General features: G+C 36.1%; 1 protein-coding gene across 1 annotated transcript; it reads left to right on the forward strand.

Moving 5' to 3' along the window:
* Nucleotides 1–1,095: 1,095 nt before the first annotated feature.
* txndc12 (thioredoxin domain containing 12 (endoplasmic reticulum)) lies at nt 1,096–15,248 on the forward strand. The gene is made up of 7 exons (XM_020941038.2): nt 1,096–1,272; nt 2,792–2,852; nt 4,263–4,315; nt 4,398–4,471; nt 6,256–6,325; nt 6,935–7,018; nt 9,340–15,248. The coding sequence occupies exons 1-7, from the start codon at nt 1,173–1,175 to the stop codon at nt 9,414–9,416; spliced, it is 519 nt and encodes a 172-aa protein (XP_020796697.1). The 5' UTR covers nt 1,096–1,172; the 3' UTR covers nt 9,417–15,248.
* The last annotated feature ends 5,764 nt before the right edge of the window (nt 15,249–21,012 follow it).

Consider the following 21,012-nt stretch of genomic DNA (forward strand, 5'->3'; position numbering starts at 1 on the left):
AAAATAAAACTAACCGCGCCGCAAATTTACGTTGTTTTTAAGTAATACGGCTAAATTACGACGTTTAAATTTTATATAATGTTGATTTTTAAATATTCTTAGCAATATTTTGTCTTTATATTTGTATTAATGTAGATTTTCTGGTGCCTATTTGTGGTTTTATTGTGTTGAAATTAGATGTGTTTCCGGTTTACGTGTGTGTTTGTAATTTCTAACTTGACTAATTGCCTCGCAGCCTGCAACACGCGGTTATCTGGATGTGATGTCAGAGTGGAGGCTACAAAAATGGAAAATAAAATAGTAAAGTGGGTTGGCCTTTTCATGCCATATGGATCAAGGCAGGGTTGTGCATGCTCAGCAAACTCACAGTATTAATACGTCGGTAAAATAAATAAATAACGTGTTTACATTAGAGAAGCAATTACAAAATCCAGTGCAGATCATGGTACAATATAGTCTAATAATTATTTCAGATATGAGGTCTAATTGTTAATAAGGAATAAGTATTTTTTTGATTATTTTAAGTATATTCCCTTCTTTAAGTTTGATTAAGATGTATGCACTATAATATTGTCCTATGCATTTTATTTTATTGCATATTAAGCCATAAACTTAAATAATTCTTATGATTGACCATTTATGTTTAACAGTGCCTTCTTACACAATTTTAGGTAACAATTATTTCAGATATGAGGAGGTTTAATATTGTTAATAAGGAAGTCATATTTCACTGTCTATTTTAAATTATTTTAAGAATATGTCTAATTAAGTTGTATTCATTATAATATTGTTTTACGCATTTTATTTTATTTCACATTAAGCCATAAACTGAAATTATTCTTATGATTGACCATTTATGATTAAAGTTGCCCTCTTATAAAATATTAGGTCATATTTTGAAACACTAAAATAGTATATGTATTGCTCAAAAATTACATACAAACCAAAAAAAAACTCACAACGTATTACTATTATTATTATTATTATTATTATTATTATTGATTTATTTATTTTTATTTTTATTTTTTTTACAAACTCCAGCAAAGACTCTTATTGTGAAACTTGGAGGTTGGACTTCCGGGTTGCTAATTCACCGAAACCTGCAGCCTGTGATTAGCTTTTCGTGCACTTTCTCCAATCGTGAAGCAAAGAGCCGGCTAAAGAGCGGAAAAATGCAGACTTCTATAGTGAAACTGGCCGTATTTTCCATTTTGCAGGCTCTTCTTTCTCTGTCCGTTTTCCAGGACGTGGTGGATGCAGCTGATGGACGAGGTGAGTGTTTTATAAGCGAAAAGTGCAAGAAAGGAGGGCACGCTTTTATTATGAGCATCCTGGAGCATTACGATGACATCCTGGATAAGACTCAACTAACACAATAACTTAATCATATAGTGTTTATTTTGGAAGAGAAATGTCTTTGTGTGGCTTTTTTTTATTCTCACCACATTGACACAATTTTTATTTATTTTTATTTTTTTTTCAAGAATTTTCATCCAATGTAATCTTTTATTTCCTATGAATTAACCTGGCGTTGTGAGTTTTACTTTTTATTCTAAACTTGAACTTTAAGTAATCTCTGGCAAAGTCCATTCATTATATAAAGGTTCTGTTTTAGACACAGTTGACTATTGTGCGATTTCAGACAAATTAATGTTATCGCATCAAAAATATACTTGGGGTTGTGTTTTATTTCATTCATTATTAATCTGTCTGCATCTCCAAAGCTCAGAATGCTCAGTTCCACCTTGTGATGTCATGTAGTGGTCATTTTAAACAGCTACAGATCAGCAATTCCAGGGCTGAAATCATCCAAATAAGTGTAGTGATCGTGGTGTATGGAGTTTAAAAACACAGTGGAGCACTTTCTGTATTAACACATGATGTCACAAAGTGGAGTGGAGTGTTTTCTGTTTGAGAGAAGCGGGGATTTGTGTTTTAAATGTGTGTGAACAGAACAAACCTGACTTATAACATATATCAGAAAATAAAAAGTAATATGGAGCCTTTAATTAATCAAATTAGAATTATGCAATTTCCTTTCGTCATCTTTTAATCGGTTCATTATAATGTATAATTTTGACCAGTTTAATTTACAGCCTGTATCCAATTCTCATGCAGAAAGAAAGTTGTACAATCTGTGGTCACCTCACCAAAATTGAATGCAAAGGTCTGTGGTTTGATCCCAGGCAGGTGGCAACCATTGCAGTGCAGTTGAACTTTACTCCCTTCAACTAAATGAATGAGGTGTGTGATTGGTTTTAGTAGAAAAGGCCAACAGTTAGGGTTGTCAGAAGTATTGAAAATTCTCCGTACTAAAATTAATGTCGCAAATGCCAATATTAAAGTCACATTAACAGACCTGAATAGCTTTAGAATGATCTTGAGCTGTATCAGAACAAATATAAGACTAGTCTGAAACTAGTATAAAAGCTAGAATTATAAGTATAAGATTTAACAATTAAAATTAAGAAGGTTTATTTATCACTAATGTACAATACTTGTTCAGTCCTGTCAGAAACAGAACTCCCTTTGGGTCTTTTCAGCCTAATTTATTCTTCCATTGTGCCAAAGAGAATATTGTGAATGTTAACCTAGTTAATCTAGACCCGGAGCAAATGGACACGCCTAAACAAACACAACAGGTCACAATAAGAGACACATATCGACTTCCACGGATTACATTTCACTGAATTCTCTTGGATTTGGTGAAACTGGTTTGTTTATGTTCTAGTATTTATATTTATCTGTGTAAAGACAGAGGATATACTATACATGTTTTATTTTGTTGCAGGATTTGGGGATCACATCCACTGGAGATCACTGGATGATGGTAAAAAGGAAGCACAAGCCAGGTTTGTTAAGCTTTTTCAAACTAATTGTATTTTCTAATTTGGAAACCTTAACCTGTCCGGCCAGAGTCACAGGCTTTGACAAAACTTCACAAAGACGGTTCGTTTGTGTCAAAACAAACACGGTGGCTTACAAAGAAAAAAAGGGCAGGGCATTTCTGTAGACTCAACAATTGAATCATCAGCCTCTTATTTATCTTAAAAAAAAAACGTCAATGATTTTGTTATGAATATTTGAGAGGAGATGTCTCGCGCATTTGAGAGACCTGAGATTCAAATTGGCATCTGTGTTTGGACCGTCCCGAGTTAAGATGGAGTTTTGTCTCAGTCTGTGGTCCGATTCCAAACCCTCAGGAAACAGAATGTAGAATGGACTGACTGGTGAGGTAGTATTACATGTAGTATTATGTTATTAATGCACACATATGCTTAAAGGGTGGATTATGTAACTTCTCTTATGGAGGGTCTTCCACTTGGTTGTCTCCATGGAGATCTTATTGCTTTGCCTGTAAGGTTCCACAGTATGGCATCAGATTATCATATGTGACGAGTCGGGGTGTAACAATACACAAAAATCATGGTTCGGTACATAACTTGGTTTTGTGGTCACGGTTCAGTTCATTTTCGGTACAGTATGGGAACAACATGCAAAATCATTTGCTTGTTGTTTATTTGTGTTTTTATTAAACAAACAGTTTGTGTTAACATTATACAAACAGGAAAATAAAATAAATGCAAAGAGCTGGTTGGTAACACTAATAAGTTAAACAAAATATTCTCAAATAAGCAACAAAAAAATTCCTTGTAAACAGTAAAACAAAAAAAGTAAAAACTTTTCAAAAAGTAAAGCGCAGCACTAACAGTTCCAGCATGAGGTTTTACTCAATCTTCATATTTTGGGTCAGAAAAAACAATTTGTCCACATTGTCTGCAGTAAGTGCAGATCTGCTGACAGTTGGGGAGAACGGAGATTTCGTGCCGGCGAAAAGCAAAAGTGAGGAGTGCGGCGCGACGACTGTAGTTTTGTGAGGATTCACATGGTTCCAAGGGACGTAGTCAAGGTGGGAGGCGATTGTTGTCAACGTGGCCGCCCTAACTACAAAGCGCTGCGGGAAACACTGCCCCAATCACGGACGAGTTCCCTTGTGAATATTAAAGAGCCAAGCCTCTGTGTAGCTGCACATGTAGTAGTGGAATGTAAACACACACGAATTGCGCGAACTTACTCCTGCATAGCTGCGCACCGAACCGAACGCACCGTACCAAAAAAGTTCGGCACAAAGACACGTACCATTACACTCCTTGTGACGAGTACTTGGCAATTCCTCTACCAGAAAAGTTCCATACTGCAGTTTTTAAGGAATATACGCTTAATAAATTACCAGCCAATTCATTTAATCTTTTCTTTCCCAGCGGTTTGCCAATGATGGTCATAATTCACAAGACTTGGTGTGGCGCCTGCAAAGGTACAATGTAAATGTCTGTTTGAATATTAACTCTGTGGGAAACTGTAAACTGAACTTGAACTTCTCTTTCTCGTCAAATCAGCGCTGAAGCCCAAGTTTGCAGAGTCCAAGGACATTTCTGAACTTGCACACAACTTTGTCATGGTCAACCTTGAGGTATTCTCCTTTTGTTTTATTTATTGTTTAGTTTTCTTTTATGGATTATGAGGTTTAGCGTAGGGTAAGGTTGTAGGGAGGATTTTTTGACAGCTGAAAAAAAGAAAAAAAATGGATTTGCCATTTAGCTGACAGATTGCAGATTTGTTAGTGGTTTATGGTTAATATCTCCTCTGTAATTACTGCATCAAACTGGCACAAACCTCTTCTCTGCCAGTTTTTTTTTTTTTATAGCACGATTATTCAACGCCAAAAGACTGTTCAAAGGACTTTAAGGCGTATGATTAATATGGCAAGTCTGTGGAGCCGATCCCAAACGATGAATTAAAAATAATACCTCTCCCATAGAGTTTTAATAGGCCCTTGCTCTGTATCTGTATTTGTGACTACAACCTTTAGGATCATTGAATCTCATTGAATAATTCCGTAAAATGTACTATTGGAGGTAACGAAAATCAGATACTAATCGATACTAAAACTAGTATCGAACCTAGACACTAAAAAAGTTACATTCAAAGGACAGAAATGAAGCTTTTATGAGTAGTTTTAGAGTGATCTTGAGCTTTATCAGAACAAGTACAAGAAATAAAAGATAGACACAGATATAAGACCACATGGGAATATAAAAGAAGGTACTATGATTTTAAATAAAAATCACTTTCTACTGTCTAAAGAAATTGTGTTTATAATAATGTAAGTATCATAACGACACTATTAATTCAAATTCCAGTCAGATTTGAGTTACTAAACGCCTAATTTATGAATTGAGTTGCCTATTCACATAAGACGAGCTGACTTTCTTCTTGCTTTTAAATCACTTCTTAAAACACGGTTGTTTTCTTTGACTTTTAACTAGTTTTGAGGTCTTTTACTGTTCAATAATTGCTGTATATATATTTTTTTTATTGTATTATACATATGTTTTTATTTTTGTGTGTAGCATTTTGGTAAACTTTGTTGTTTTTCCAATCCATTTTATTTCTATAGCACATTTCACAAACAATCAGTTTCCAAAGTGCTGCACAAATACATAATAATAACAACAATAATAAAATGATAAAATAAACTACTAAAATAATTCTAGTCTTAAAATAATAAAACCAGTAAAATAAAATAAGAACAAAATCATAGAATAGAAATAAATAAATCAATAAATAAATTAAATCAATAAAACCAATACAAACACATAAAAATAAATTAAAAAAACACAGAGGCCCACACAACTGACGCGGTGTTAAAAGCCAGAGAATAAAAGTGGGTCTTAAGACGAGCGTTTTTAATAGTGCTTTATAAATAAACTGGATTTGGATGTACTGTAATCAGAAATAGTCAGGGTTCCCACGGTCATGGAAATTGAAAATGTCATTTTTTAGGCCTGGAAAAGTCATAAATTTTAGTATCACTTTCATGCAACTAGAGCGTTCTGTTAAGTTATCATTAGGCTATTATGATTATTTCCGAACGTATGCGCATTTTGTTTAAAAAAAAGATGACAATAAATGCACTGACACTATTTTGAATGTTAAAAAACTATAATACCAAACCATAAGGTGAGTTGGAAAGGGTTAACAGTTTCATATTTAGCCCTAAAAGTCTGATCAAAAGTCATGACAAATTCACTTTAGGTCATGAAAAAGTCAGTAAAAAAGAGTGTGAACCCTGTGAGTTACTGTAATGTGAAATGTGCAGCAAATGCCACAACAGGTGCAGATTCATTCAGATTTTCCCAGGCCTCTTCCGCGGAGTCCGTTGTGTCTTAATTTGTGTGTGTGGCTTTTGAACAGGACGAGGAGGAGCCAAAGGACGATGCCTTCAGTCCAGACGGAGGATACATTCCCCGCATTCTTTTCCTCGGTACGAACATGGTCTGGTTTGTTGACTTCCAAACACGTGTGAAGCTACAGGATATGAGGGAATACTTGTCCCATATGACAACTTAGACACAGTATCATTAAAGGTGTACTGTGTAACTTTATGGCTGGGGCTCTGTGATCTGCTTGTTTTTATGGATATGTCATTGCTGTGCTTAAAATGTTCCACAGTATTTATATTTATTGAATTGCAGGTGGTTTTATTGCTCAAAATACCTAGAAAATCCAAGCATTTGACAGATCTTCCAACAGAAAAGTTAGGAAATGCACCTTATAGTAATCCTGGTAATAAATAAACGCTATTCAAACTTAAAAGGTCTAACACAGTTTTTAGTTGTGCTTCTGATGTGTGGTGATTATTTTAGTGCTCACTAAAGCTAAAACTAACCAACTTGCCAATGTCACCAATGTTAGCAGCTCTACAATTAAAGAAAAGTTAAACTCTGTATTTTTTTCTGTGTGTGTTTTGTAAATTTAAGATGTTAAATTTGAGTTATGCTGTTAAAGTATTGTCAGAGTGCATACATCTACAGGAAAGATTTTCATATTTGTTATTATTAATTAATATCAATGTGTGTTTATTCTTTTCCAGATCCTCATGGAAAGGTTCACCCTGAAATCACCAACAGAAATGGCAATCCAAACTACAAGTACTTCTACAGCAACGCAGAGCAGGGTAAATATGATTCAGTTTATTGTTTGTTTTTTGTCTCATATAGGAAAAGTGGAATATAAAATAGAATTTAAAAATGCCCAAAGCAGGGGTCTCCAACCTTTTTCCTTAGGTGAGCTACCTTTACTAAACGAAAATTCTAGACAGCTACGGCTTTTAGTAGTTGTAGGAAATAAAACTATAAGAGCCATGGCAAGACATAGATGGAATACAGTTAAATAAAACATAAAACATAATTTATTTAGGAGTGCACAAACTCGGGCATCAAAATGATAGATTTACAGTAACAATAGGCATTTAATTCATCAACTTTGAGTTTTTCAGGACAATACGTGTAATTTAGAAATCCTGTGGTGAGCTACTTGAAAAGGGGTGAAGAGCTACAGGTTGAAGACCCCTTGGCTGCAGAAAATGTTTACTATTCAATTAATGCATTCCTGATTAGTTAGTAAGTAAGCACATTTTATTTGTGTAGCACTTTTCACAGATCGCAAAGTGCTTTAAATAAATACACAAATAGAAAAAAATGCAGAAATTAACTGAAGTAACAGTCCAGTCTACTAAAAGCCATTTCAAAAAGAAGTGTTTTCAGCTGAATCTGTGTATCATTTGTTCATTAGTTTTTCAGAATAAAACCAAAAATAAGAAAACTTAAAAAAACAACAATTTTCTTCATTTTTTTGTCTCCAAAACCATATGAGAGAATGAGAGCCTCGCACATCAACTACTAGAGACGGGTGCGTTGGAGGAGAGGGAGCAGCCCCAGAACATACAGAAAAATCCCGCACACCGTCTTACTTGCAAACTGTGAAATTTATTAGGACAAACCGTGCAACGTTTCGGCACTAGGCCTTCGTCAGGCAAACAGAATGAGAGCTCAGGTGGCCATCTTAAATAGGGTGTGGCAAGCACCCAAGGGTGACAGGTCATAAAGAAACAGTGCACACAAAACCCCATAATTCAAAAAACAAAGACAGTCAACATATTGTGTAATAATAATACAAATAATAATAATAAAATCATCATATAACGATCATAGAATAATATTAGAAAAGTAAGAAGAATATATGGATACATACAGACATAGTACACATTCACCCAACTATAAAATCATGTTGTCGTGCTCTCTTAAGAAGCAGCTGAATCATTCGTTCATTCTCAAAATAAAAACCAAAAATAAGAAAACGAAAAAAAAACAGCAACAACTATTTTCTTCATTAATTTGTCTCCAAAACCAAAATGAAAAAAACGGATAATGATTTTTTTTGTTTTCGTTTTTGTCTTGTATATTGGAAAAAACGGATAACGGCAGTTTACCGTTTACGTGACTTAAATTGTGATGCTGGACTGAACCATGACTGAACCAGGAGTGTCAGGATGGACCCGGAGTTGCGCCCGCGTAGACTTTCGGGTGATCAGGACTAAGATTGTTTTAATTCTTGTTTAGACCTGGTTTCAGTCCTAGTTTAGTCCTGGCTCAGTCCTGGCTCAGTCCTGGCTCAGTCCTGGCTCAGTCCTGGCTCAGTCCTGGCTCAGTCCTGGTTCAGTCTTGGTTCAGTCCTGTTTTAGTCCTGGTTCGGAAACAGGAAACGGCCGTTATCTGTTTTTTCCATTATTCATTGAAACACAAAATCGAAAACTGAAAAAATTAATCGTTATCTGTTTTTTCATTTTGGCTTTGGAGACAAATAATGAAGAAAATAGTTGTTGTTGTTTTTTTTTTTCGTTTTCTTATTTTTGTTTTTTATTTTGAGAATGAACGAATGATTCAGCTGCTTCTTAAGAGTGCACTGAACAGGTCTCACGGAGGACCAGGGGCAGGGCATTCCACAGTCTGGGGCCTACAGCCTGGAAGGACAGGCCCCCTCAAGTTTTAAACCAAGTCTTTGGGCCATGAGGAGGCTCTGGCCGGATTACTGGAGAGAGCAGCTGGAGGAGTAAACCCAAAACAAGTCAGCGTGTATATTTTTACTGGTAGCCATTGAACAGATGATAAAACTGGGGTAATGTGGACTGTTCTGGGGGGTTCCTGTTAAAATCCTTGCAGCAGAGTTTTGCACAAGCTGTTGTCTTTGGAGAGCTGCCTTTATTAAAACAAGTAAACGCTGAGTTGCAGTAGTCGAGACGAGGAGAGACACAAGCACGTATGATCATCTCCAGTCTTTGACACCGTTTTCCTCCATTTTGAAATGTTTCTCAGGTGATAAAAGGAAGAGAGAGAGCTGAGCACAGGCGCCATCTTGCTCTTTCTTACCCAGATTACAGCCTGGCACACTTAAACTTAAAGACACTGACATGTTATTGTGTTATTGTGTGTGTTTCAGTCGTGTCTGGGATGAGGGAGGCACAGGAGACGCTGACCGGAGATGCTTTCAAACGCCACAGCGGAGACGAGCTCTGAAGAAAACCTATTTCACATCAGGCTGTAAGGGCTACCACACAACCCTGGACAACCAATAACTATTCTGACACTCGGGCTGCACAATATAAACAAATAAGAATGTTCACTTAGGGTTCTGGGAGAGATTAGCATTATAGCTCCAATCTTTAACAAAAATGGTGCAAGTGGGGAAAGGAAATCTGTTCTGAATTTTATGGAGGTTGTTCTGAATCCGTGTATCATTCGTTCATTTGTTTTTCAATATAAAACCAAAAATAAGAAAACGAAAAACAAAACTATTCTTCATTATTTGTCTCCGAAACCAAAATGAAAAAACAGATAATGATTTGTTTTTTCCCTTTTCGATTTTGTGTTTAAATGAATAATGGAAAAAACTGATAATATTTCTGTAACTTAAACTGTGATGCTGGACTTTTGCGCCACATATGGACTGAACCAAGACTGAACCAGGACTAAAAGGACTAAACCAGGTCTAAACCAGGTGTAAACCAGGACTAAACCGTTTTCAGTCCTGTTCTGGTCCCGGCCTCGGTCCCGGCCTCGGTCCCGGCCTCGGTCCCGGTCTCAATCACGGTCTGGTCCCGGCCTCAGTCCCAGTCTGTAGTCACAGTCTGGTCCCGGTCTCAGGCCTGATCTCAGTCCTGGTCCTGGTCCCAGACTCAGTCCCGGTCTGGTCCCGGTCTCGTTCCAGTCTGGTCTCGGACCTAGTTTAGTCCTGGTTCAGTCCGTATGCGGCGCAGACGTCCAGCATCACAGTTTAAGTCACGGAAACGGGAAACAATCGTTATCCATTTTTCCATTATTAATTTAAACACAAAATCGGAAACTGAAAAAACGAATTGTTTTCTGTTTTTTCATGTTGGTTTTAGAGACAAATAATTTAAAAAACTGTTTTTTTTTTTCTTTTCTTATTTTTGGTTTTATTTTGGAAAAACTAATAAACGAGTGATACACAGATTAGTTCTGCCGCTCCAAAACCTGTAGTAGACTGGAGGAGGAGTAGCCCTACAGGGACTTTTAAAACTTGCATCATATTACAGTAGATTATTGTAGATTATGTTTTGACAATACAAAAAGAATTATAATGCCTTAAAGTGCTTGCTGAAGTCTTGCTGCACTCTAATGATTAATCACTCAGTGGTGGTAAATTACTATTGTAGCCACAGCTGCCCTGGGACAGACAAAAGTGACAAAGTGACAAAAGTGAGGTTGCCAATCTGCCACATCTGCCCCTCTGGCCACCACCAACACTCACACCACATACATACTCGGCAATGTGGGTGAAGGACACAAAAACAGGATGAATGCTCGAGCACAGGGGTGGGCAAACTACGGCCCAGGGGCCATATGCGGCCGTTTAATCTTTTTAATCTGGCCCGCCAAACTTGAATATTGATAATAATAATTTTCAGTGTTTTAAAAGTCATTTCAATCAATAGTAAATGCTGTGGGATTTAAAAGACAGATAATTTGTTGTAATGCTTTGGAATGTTTTTCAATTATGGGATATTTCAGTTTTTTCAATTTTTTTTCTTTTATGAGGTGGATTACCAAAAAACTCCATCCATCTGCTCCTGGTCTGGCCCTTCCATCAAATTTTAGACCCCTTTTGTGACCCACGAGTCAAAAAGTTTGCCCACCTCTGCTCTAGACGCTTGTTGTTTCCAGTAAACATTATTTCAAATACAGCTCAAATTTTTGCAATGTATGTTTTTCTCTATTACTGAGCAGAATTGAATGCCTTTATGTACAAGTTTTAACGAAGAACAGTACAAATACATGACTATAGCCCTATTCGCACGGGATAAGTACAACCTGGGGACGTCTGGTAATTTGCAAATCTGTGTTACTTGAGGCGCATTCACACGGGATAAGCAAAGTGGGTAAATTTCTCTATTTTACTGACATTGACACTGAGGTTGAAAGAGAAAAGAACACGGAAACAAAAGAAATTAAGCTGTTTGCTGTTGTAATATCTCCGCTTTTCTGAGATGCAGATTTGCACGGGACTAGTATTATCACCGGACGTCTATGTTTAGCAAAATAAAGTAGGTAATTTGCTGCAGAATTTTTACTTTACAAATTACAGACATGGATTAAGATCTCAGACATCTTCCGCAATTATTACAAATCACCAGAGGTCCACCGGTAAAACTAATCCCGTGCGAAAAGGGCTTAAATTGTGACGTCAAGTAAAGGTTTAGTCAGGACAAACACTTTCATTTTTGACTCCTCAAGAAATAAACTCCTGAGTTGATGTTTTGATTAAAGAGGTGAACATATTGTGCAGCCCCAGTTGAACAAAAACAAAGGCAGCAGTATTTGATAGTCTTACACATGGGTTTTCTGCCTGGTAACGTTCAGATCATGATACTGTAATTTACTGTTTTCTCTGAATGCCATAAGACTGTCACTCTGGTCTGTAGAGGATGGACAATTACACAGAGCCAAGTAACGTAGTTATTTAAGTTACATCTGTGAACACTGCAAAAGAAAGCCCGCTCCATGGTTTAAGATTTAAATCTGAAATCAGCTGCTCCCAAATTTATCTTGCAATATTTTGTGTAGTTTGTTCAAAAATGGGGATAACATTTTCTAAAAAAAACTTCGAGTATACAAGATCTATTGCTAAAAATTACAATTACTCATAAAAAACAAGTGGCACATCTAAAAATGCAAAGTTTGTATTTTGCAAGATTTTAGCTCAGTTTTGCATATTGAAAACTTTGATTGCATATACAAGTTAAAAAGCCAAAATATTTGAACTTCTTTCTCAAAATTTTAATCAATTAAGATCAAGATATTGCATTAATTTTGTATTTGTGAACTGGGTCAAAAACTATTGGTGTTTTTGCTTCATTTAGGTTAAGGTCAGTAATTAAAGATGCAGGACAAAGGTTCGTTCTTTTGAATTTCAATTAAGAACGAAAAACAGTAAAATGGGAAAACAGTTTATTTCGTTATTTCATTATTTCATTTTAGTGTCAAACAAAAAAACTGATTTCCACCACTATTTCTGTCTCTGTGCCTGTTTTATTTAGATATTTTATTCTCTCTGGTTTATTTGCCCCAGAAGTTCTGCTGCAGTGTCAGCAATAGATTTATAATAAAACTATTTTTATTATAGTTCTGTCGCAGTTACCTGTTTCTCATCATGGAGTTCAACAATGACTTTCTAAGACACGAAAGTTAACACGTCACGATAAAAGAAGACGACGCATTTGTCCATAAAATTGCAACGATTTTTCAGGCGAGTCCTTCTAGCAGCAGAACTTCCGGGGCAAATAAGCCAAATAAAATATCTAAATTGAAATAGACATCGAGATTGAGAATAAACGTTTAAATGAAATATTGGAACTAGAGGTCGAAAGGTGTTTTTCTGACACTAAAACGGAAAAATGAAATGACAAACTGTTTTCTCATTTTATTGTTTTTCATTCTTAATTGAAATTCAAAAGAACGAATGATACACGGGCCGACAAATATAACTGATAAAATTTGTTTTCTTAAGTAGACTCTATGCATTTTCTACGATAATGTCGAATATAATGTAGGTACCAAACATTTAGCTGGACTTTCTGACCCGCAGTGTTTCCAGATGCTGTTAAAGTGCATACGACAGGTTCAGGCTCATTTCACTAAAACATGGGGTATTCTGCAATTTATTTATTTATTTTTTTAGATTTCTTCATGTTATAATGTTCTCTCATCAAAAACATGCCTGAAGAGATTTTAGATCCCATCTATGCATGTTTTGAGTAATTTAGAGATCTCTTGTAGGCTCTAGTCGAACCCTGTGGAAGACTCCGCCCACAAGCTCCCACGCGACAATTCACCATAAATATGAAAGCATGACAACTTCACAAACCTGATGTGATGAGCAGTAGTTTCATTAGCGGTTCATTAGCACGTTGATAGTGTTGTGATCGCACTCTAAGGGGGGAGTGACTTAACACAGGGAGCGAAAGGACTTGGCGTCAAAAACTAAAGTGTTCATGTTGTTTTCAGTGAATATACAGGGTTCCCACGGTCAAGTAAATCCTGGAAAAGTCATGTCCAGGCCTCAAAGTTAGTCAGGTTGGCACCACCTAGTGCCTCCGCTCAATTTCATTTCTCTCCAGTGACTAGGTCAGGAATCAAAATACACTAGACGATTCGCAAAAACCCCGGAAGTGTGAGTTCGGGCACCAGCCAATCAGCGAAGAGACATACATTCTGTTTTAGCAATGATTCCTAAGATCGAGGATTTAAAGCCTGAACAAAGAGAATGTTTGGTGAATTTCACCAAGGGGAAAGACGTTATTGTCCTTCTTCCTACGGGATTTGGCGCATTACATACGTCACGACCAAATAGCAACGATTGGTTAAATAAAAAAAGTACCCGCCTACCGTTGAGCAAACGAATCCTAATGCTGCGAGGTCAGACGGTTTCTACAAAGTGAAACCGGCTGCTGAATCAGGCTATCGATAAGTCATGGATTTTTGTAAATTCAGTGAAAGTTTTGTAAAAGTCATGGAATTTTAGTATCTCTTTCACACAACTCCAGCGTTCTGTTAAGTTATTGTTAAACTATTATGATTATTTCCGAATGTCTGAGCCTTTTGTTTAAAAGAGACGACAATAAATGCACTGACAGTATTTTGAATGTTAAAAACCATAATCCCAAACCATAAGATGAGTGGAAAGGGTTAATATTTCATATTTAGCCCTAAAAGTCTGATCAATTCTACACATGTAGGTGCCGTAAAGTCATGGAAAATTCACTTTAGGTCATGAAAACGAGTGGGAACCCTGAATATAGCATTTTCAAAACAATAAAAGGTAACATGATGATATGTTATGGGTTAGCAGTTAATACTCCTTAAAAGTAAAATACCCCCTCTCTTTTGTGTTGGTGACAGAACTTACTACTACGTTCTGTATTTTTGCACTTTTCTTCTAAAATTTCTGTCCACAAATTGCCGCTTTAACTAATATTAAACTATGATAAATACTGACCACAGGTACAGTCCCACCAAACCTCTCGTATGCACTTTAATCACAAATAATTGAACCAGGTTTTTGCACCGTTAGCCAAGTCACCTCCAAACGTGCTTCCATCGTCCTCTACAGCCTCCTTATGTGAAAATACTCTTTATTCTCTTTATTTAAACACTACGAACGTTCATTTAACCCTCACAGTTTAAGTACTTCAGTTGTAACGTACCTTTTGTTGCCTGTGAAGTGACTTTTTGTATTACTTGTGTTACTTAAAGGAATAGTCCAGTGTTTTGTTATATTTTAGGCGTATTTGGGATGGGGTTGGGAGTACCAGGAAACTAGAAGGTTGCAGGATTAATGTCCAGATAGTGTGGAGTTTGCATGTTCTTCCTGTGTCTGGGTGGGTTTCCAGTGTTACCATATAGTTTCTTCCATTAGCCAAAAATATACACATGTTAGAAATTGAAATATTTACTCCTCTTAACTGTGATCCTGGTTCAAAGGATGGGTCAAATTCTGGGGTTAAAATTCTCTTTAGGTTCCAGTAAATCTTAAATCTAAACTATATCATGTCACTTCGTGTTGTTTCGTGGTGAAATTGAAGAATATTTGGACTTTTTTTTAAGGATTTGCTGCATAAGTACCATTAAAACAAGATTATATAGCACAATAATTGACAATATACAACCTATCCAGTAAACATGATTTGTGTTTATAGTTTAAATCCGTTTCTGTCACTGGACTCTGCCTTTAAACTTGCCTTGTTAAACTGTAAGGGAACCCATTTGTTCATTGTTTCGATGTATTTTATACACAGCCATTGGGCAAAATAAAGTTTGTGTATTGAGTAACAGTGTTCTTCGTTATTTGTCTGTATTTTAGACGACATCACAAAAGGTGAACACGTGATTTGTCCCATGATATTGTATTTTTAATAAGGCTGCAGTGACTTGATTAGTTTTGAAAAATTCAAAGATCATTTTAATAATGCACTTGATTTTTAAAGAGCAGGAGTCTCCAACCTGTAGCTCTCCACTTTCTTCCAAGCAGCTCACCGAGGGATTTCAGAATTATACTGTTGTGCTGAATAACACAAATTTGGTTTATTACATGACTATTACCATTGTTCATTTATCACTTTGAAACCCAACTTTGTGCACTAATAAATGGACAATGGTTAATGTTTTATAGACCTCTGTACCCAGTGTTGGGGAGTAACAGATTACATGTACCAGACTTACGTAATCAGAGTACAAATTATGAGTAACTGTATTCGGTTACAGTTACTGTTTAAGTGAGTGGTACTTGGATTACAGTTACTTTGTTGAAATAAATGGATTACACAGCAGTATTTTCCTGTTTTCACAGTTTAGGCTATATCCCTTTTTTTTTCTTTTTTTTTTTCTCATTGCTGGACTCTAAACCAGGTCCAAACCAGATCTAAAACCAGATCTAAAACCAGATCTAAAACCAGATCTAAAACCAGATCTAAAATCAGGTCTAAACCAGGTCTAAATCAGGTCTAAAACCAGGTCTAAATCGGGTCTAAATCAAGACTAAAACCAGGTCTAAACCAGGTCTAAACCAGGTCTAAACCAGGTCTAAACCAGGTCTAAACCAGATCTAAAACTAGATCTAAAACAGGTCTAAATCAAGACTAAAACCAGGTCTAAAACCAGGTCTAAAACAGGATTTAACAGGACTAAACCATGCTGCATAGACGTCCTCGTCTTCTATCAATAATATTTTTAATACGGTTTAGTAAAGTCTGGGCTTTTCATTTTCTTTTAGCAGACAAAACATCTTATGTGAAGATTTCCTCGACTTTGCTTCTCTACAGCAAATCAAGTAATCCAAAGTATTCAGATTACGTTACTCACCTCAAGTAATTTAATGTATTATGTCACAAACTACATTTTGTGGTATGTAATCTGTAATCTGTAGGGGAATACATTTTAAAAGTAACCTTCCCAACACTGGCTGTACCCCAAGGCTTGCTCTCTTTCATGCGGCTTCTAAAATGAGTAGCTCTCTGGCATTTTTGTTTTGTAAAGGAGCTCACAGGAGGAAAAAGGTTGGAGAGTCCTGACATAGAGCCTTTTCGAGACAGCCAAAGCGTTCCAGAGTCAGTAGTGATAAGATAAAGCTGTAGCCAAAGCCGCCCTGAGGCACACTGTCCGAAATCAAGGCTGTCGGTCTGTGTCATCAACACATAAACACACACACACACTATGGAGAATGTTCTGAATCATGATTTTAACTTTCTATTTCCAGTTCATGCAGTTAACTTAAAATTCCAGCTAAATGAAAATAAGCCTGCAGTTATTCTATTTGGATGTTACACTGACTCCCTCGCATCTGACCTTGGGCCTCTTGCTACAAATTTGTACAGCAAGAACCTTGTTGTTTGTATCGACTCGCTTTTAAACTTTAAACTAATTTCAAATGTTAAAACTAGCTTTTTAACAATAAGACAAATCGCTAAATTATAACCAATCCTAACACGCAATAACTTTGAAACAAGCCTTTGTAACTGATAGATCGGATAACTGCGACTCGCCACATTCAGGCTTCCCACAATCCTCTCTCAATAGGTCGCGGTTAGTCCAAAATGCCGCTGCCAGACAACTCACTGGGTCCAAAACGAGAGACCATATTACACTCATCGTAGCCCAACTCCACTGGTTACCTGTTAATAACATTTTTAAATCAATTCTGTATTTATTTGTTTTTTAAATCACTAAACTCACTCACTCCACAGTTTTTTAGCCCCACACTCTGCCGCTCGGTCTCTCAGGTCAAACTCTCTCAAACTCCTGTCCGTCCCACCACAAAACCGAGGGAGGCCGAGCTTTCTCTGTTGTCGCCCCTGAGTTTTGGAACAGCCTACCTCTTCATCTCAGATCATTCTCCTCCTTAATTCGCTTTAAAACCTTCCTAAAAACACATTTCTCTAAGATGGCGTTCAATACCCCATGAGCTTTACTCTGAAGAAGTCAACTTTAGACTTTTATCTTTTGTGTTTCAAGCCACTCTTTTATGTAATATTTAGTGTATTTTACATTTGTTTTATTGTTTCACAGTGTTGCGTCTCATGCTGTAAAGAGCTTTGGTGCAACTTGTTACGGTTGTTTTAAATGTGCGACATAAACTAAAAGGCTTCACTTGACATTCCATCTTTAGAAGTTACAAGATTTCACTTTAACAATGCAGATTACATAAGTGTCCAATTAAAATATGATAAACATTTGATTATAATCACCGAAAAACACTGTACAAATAATCATAAGATTAGTTCAAGTATAATCTAACTAATCAAAAACGAATTGCATACAAACTGGAATAATAAAGCCTGTGCCAGTGTTTTTGGTTGTTAACTCTTAATCAAACATAAAAAGCGAAAAGGAAATTACACGACACTTAGAAGAGTATCAAATTTTATTTTCTAAACAAACATGATCCCTTATAGTGTTTCAAACCGCAGACACAATATGAATGACACTCAAACGAACAGTGACAGAAACAGAGAATTGCATTTAAAACACAACGGATCGACGCATTAAGGACGTGAAGACTGGCTTACGTAAAGAGAAACAGAAGATGTTACAGTAGGTATGGTGCAATAACTTAAAATGCATCTCACATTTCAAAATAAAAGCGTAATAAAGAACGAATGGATGAGCAAAGTTAAAGGCATTACAAGTCCCTCTGATATGTTTGTAGCTTAGTTTCAACCCAAAACCTTGTACTATCGAAGCAAATGATTGAACAAATATGTTTTTTGAGCAATAAATATCATCGGAAACCTGAAATGTTACGCAATAGAGCTTTAATCACACTGCTTGGTAAAAGTTTGTAAAGATTAGCACTCATTAATGGTTGCAAATTTTGATTCTTCCCCCCAAATTTCATCTAATCTTGTGTAACTGAGCAAGGCACTTCACCTACCTACTAAACCGTGAAGTTACTTGTGTATTTTTTTATGTCCCGACATGATTTATTTATTTATTTTTATTATTGATTTATAATTATTCCAATATTATGGTCAATGTTGATTCTACTAATAGAAATTGGACCAGTTTTGTGATTCTTTAAGGTCCACTACGTCACTTTTCTGTTAGAGAGCTTTCCAACTTCACATATCCATGGAGTTGCTGTTGCTCTGCCTTGATTGTGAATGTTCCACAGTATAGCATTAAACTCTGATCTATCACCACGGCAACAAACGGATGACGCAACCAGGCCACATTGCGTGTTTTTAAAGGTATTTATTAACAATTAAAACATCTGTAATTGAATAAATGCAAGATATAGAGGTTTAATGGTATACTGTGGAACATTTCAGGAAAAGCAATATCGTCTCCATGGAAACGAGCAGAATGGTGGACCCTATATTACGTAAAATTAACTCATGTGAGCTTTTAGTGTTGTTGAAACACCGTTACCTCGTCAAAAACAGACTGGAGTTGTGTTTAGTTTAGTTTAGTTTAATTCGCACTTGTTTTTCAAAGTAGAGTCGATTTAAAGTAGATTTCCCAAAGCCCAAAATGCTCCGTTCCACCTGGTGATGTCACGAAGTGGTAGTTTTCAAGTCAACAGCCGCCTTTAACCTTTAGTTCAGAAAGAGATTGGCAATTCCTGATCCAAATAATGATGACGATGAAGGTGTGTGGAGCTTTAAAACTCAGTGGAGCGCTTCTTGTTTTACCACGTGACATCACAAGGTGGAACAGTGTTTTCTGTTTGAGAGAAGAACTCCAAATATGCAGGTTTGTGTGTTAAACATGTGTGAATGAATCAAAACACAAATCCAGGTCTGTTTGTGACGAGAAAACGACATTATAACATAGAAAATAAAAAAATATAAGCCAAATTATCTCAAATCGAGCTTGATAGTACAGGGCTTTCTATCGATGGAAGGCTTGTCGAGTTTTAAAGACACAAGTAGTAGTCGTTTGCAGATAGAAAAATAGAAAAACCAAAAATATTTTCTACAATTTCTAGTTACACTAATTACACAAGACTGCCTATTTCAAATTAGCAGCATATACAGTATAAAGAGCCTGTGAGCACACGGCAATATCCGCTTTTATTATTATTAAAAGTAATTATTCTAACGTAATTTCTACATGTACCATTCATTTCCAGAGTACCAGACTTCTGCCAACTCAATTTGACACTAAGTATTATTAACCAGTTACACGTTTCTATTCTACATTCACAAACGTTTCCGCGGTGTTTCGACAGCATTTTCAAAGTATTTTAAAGTTATATTTAAGTATTCACATGCAGTACACCTACCTCAACATTATCAAACACTTTCTAAAGCAAGACACAAGATGGCGCTGTCACAAAAATAGGAATGGATGGAGTAAATGTGATGTAGTGTACCATTGTTATTAGCCAATTGTTTAGTGTAATTAAATCGTAATTAAAATGGACTCTTTTGAGCTTCAAGACGTGTTATAATCTTGTTACCTCATCAAAAACACATCTTGAGTTGTGTTTTGTTTCATTCGCACATGTTTGAGTAATTTTTTATTTATATTTATGGTAACGCTTTATTTTAGGGTATTTTAGCCGAGTTGTAGATGGTTAATTTGTCATTAATTAGTATTTATTCAGCCCTTATTAATGTCTAATTCCCCATAAGCTTATTCTGCTTTTAGTTAGACATTTACAAACACTTTTCTATTAATACACTCCCTATTACTGCTTATTAATATGATACTAAGCCATTTTTGTCCATGAATTATGATTCTAATAAGCTTTTGGTAAAAAGCGTATTGTTAAGGACAAGAAATGTAGTTTTTACTTATTTGCACTTAATAATTTTAGATTTCTCTTATGTAATAAAACACTGTCTAGTCAGTGTTAAGAGTCCAACTAGCCATGAATTACCGTATTTTCTGCACTATAGGGCGTGCTCAAAAGCCGAAAAAGTGAGTGCAATGTGCCGCTTCTAGCCACAACTGAACAACTGAGTCACTGCGAACACGCCGACAATCCAGCGGTCCCAGACAGCACCCTCCCTACACGCCACAACTGAACAAAGACTAGAGTCACCGTGAATGCAACAAACAAAGTCCCACTGACCCATCCAGCTGTTGTGTTTCGTTTGAAGTCCAGTGCCGTTTATTTGTGAAAAAAGTTCAAAAATAGACCATTTAATGACAGTGCGCCTTAAAATCCAGAGCACCCTATAGTGTGGAAAATACGGTAAGTAAATTAACAACACTCTTATTAGAATTCATGGACAAAAATGGCTTAGTATCACATTAATAAGCAGTAATAAGGAGTGTATTAATAGGAAAGTGTCTGTAAATGTCTAACTAATAGCAGAATAAACTTATGGAGAATTAGACATTAATAAGGGCTGAATAAATACCAATTAATTACAAACTAACCATCTATAACTACACTAATTAGCAGGTAGTTAGTATGTTAATAAGTCTACCCTAAAATAAAGTGTTACAATATTTATTCATTTTTTTGTGTTAAACATGTGTGAATGAAACAAAACACAACTCCGGGTATGTTTTTTTTGATGAGGAAACAACATAAAAACATAAAAACACAACAGAAAATGGCATAATATGAGCCCTTTAACTTCAA

The sequence above is a fragment of the Boleophthalmus pectinirostris genome, unplaced genomic scaffold, assembly GCF_026225935.1.
Source record: "Boleophthalmus pectinirostris isolate CB_2022bp ecotype Guang Dong unplaced genomic scaffold, ASM2622593v1 HiC_scaffold_16, whole genome shotgun sequence".
Taxonomy (NCBI): domain Eukaryota; kingdom Metazoa; phylum Chordata; class Actinopteri; order Gobiiformes; family Gobiidae; genus Boleophthalmus; species Boleophthalmus pectinirostris.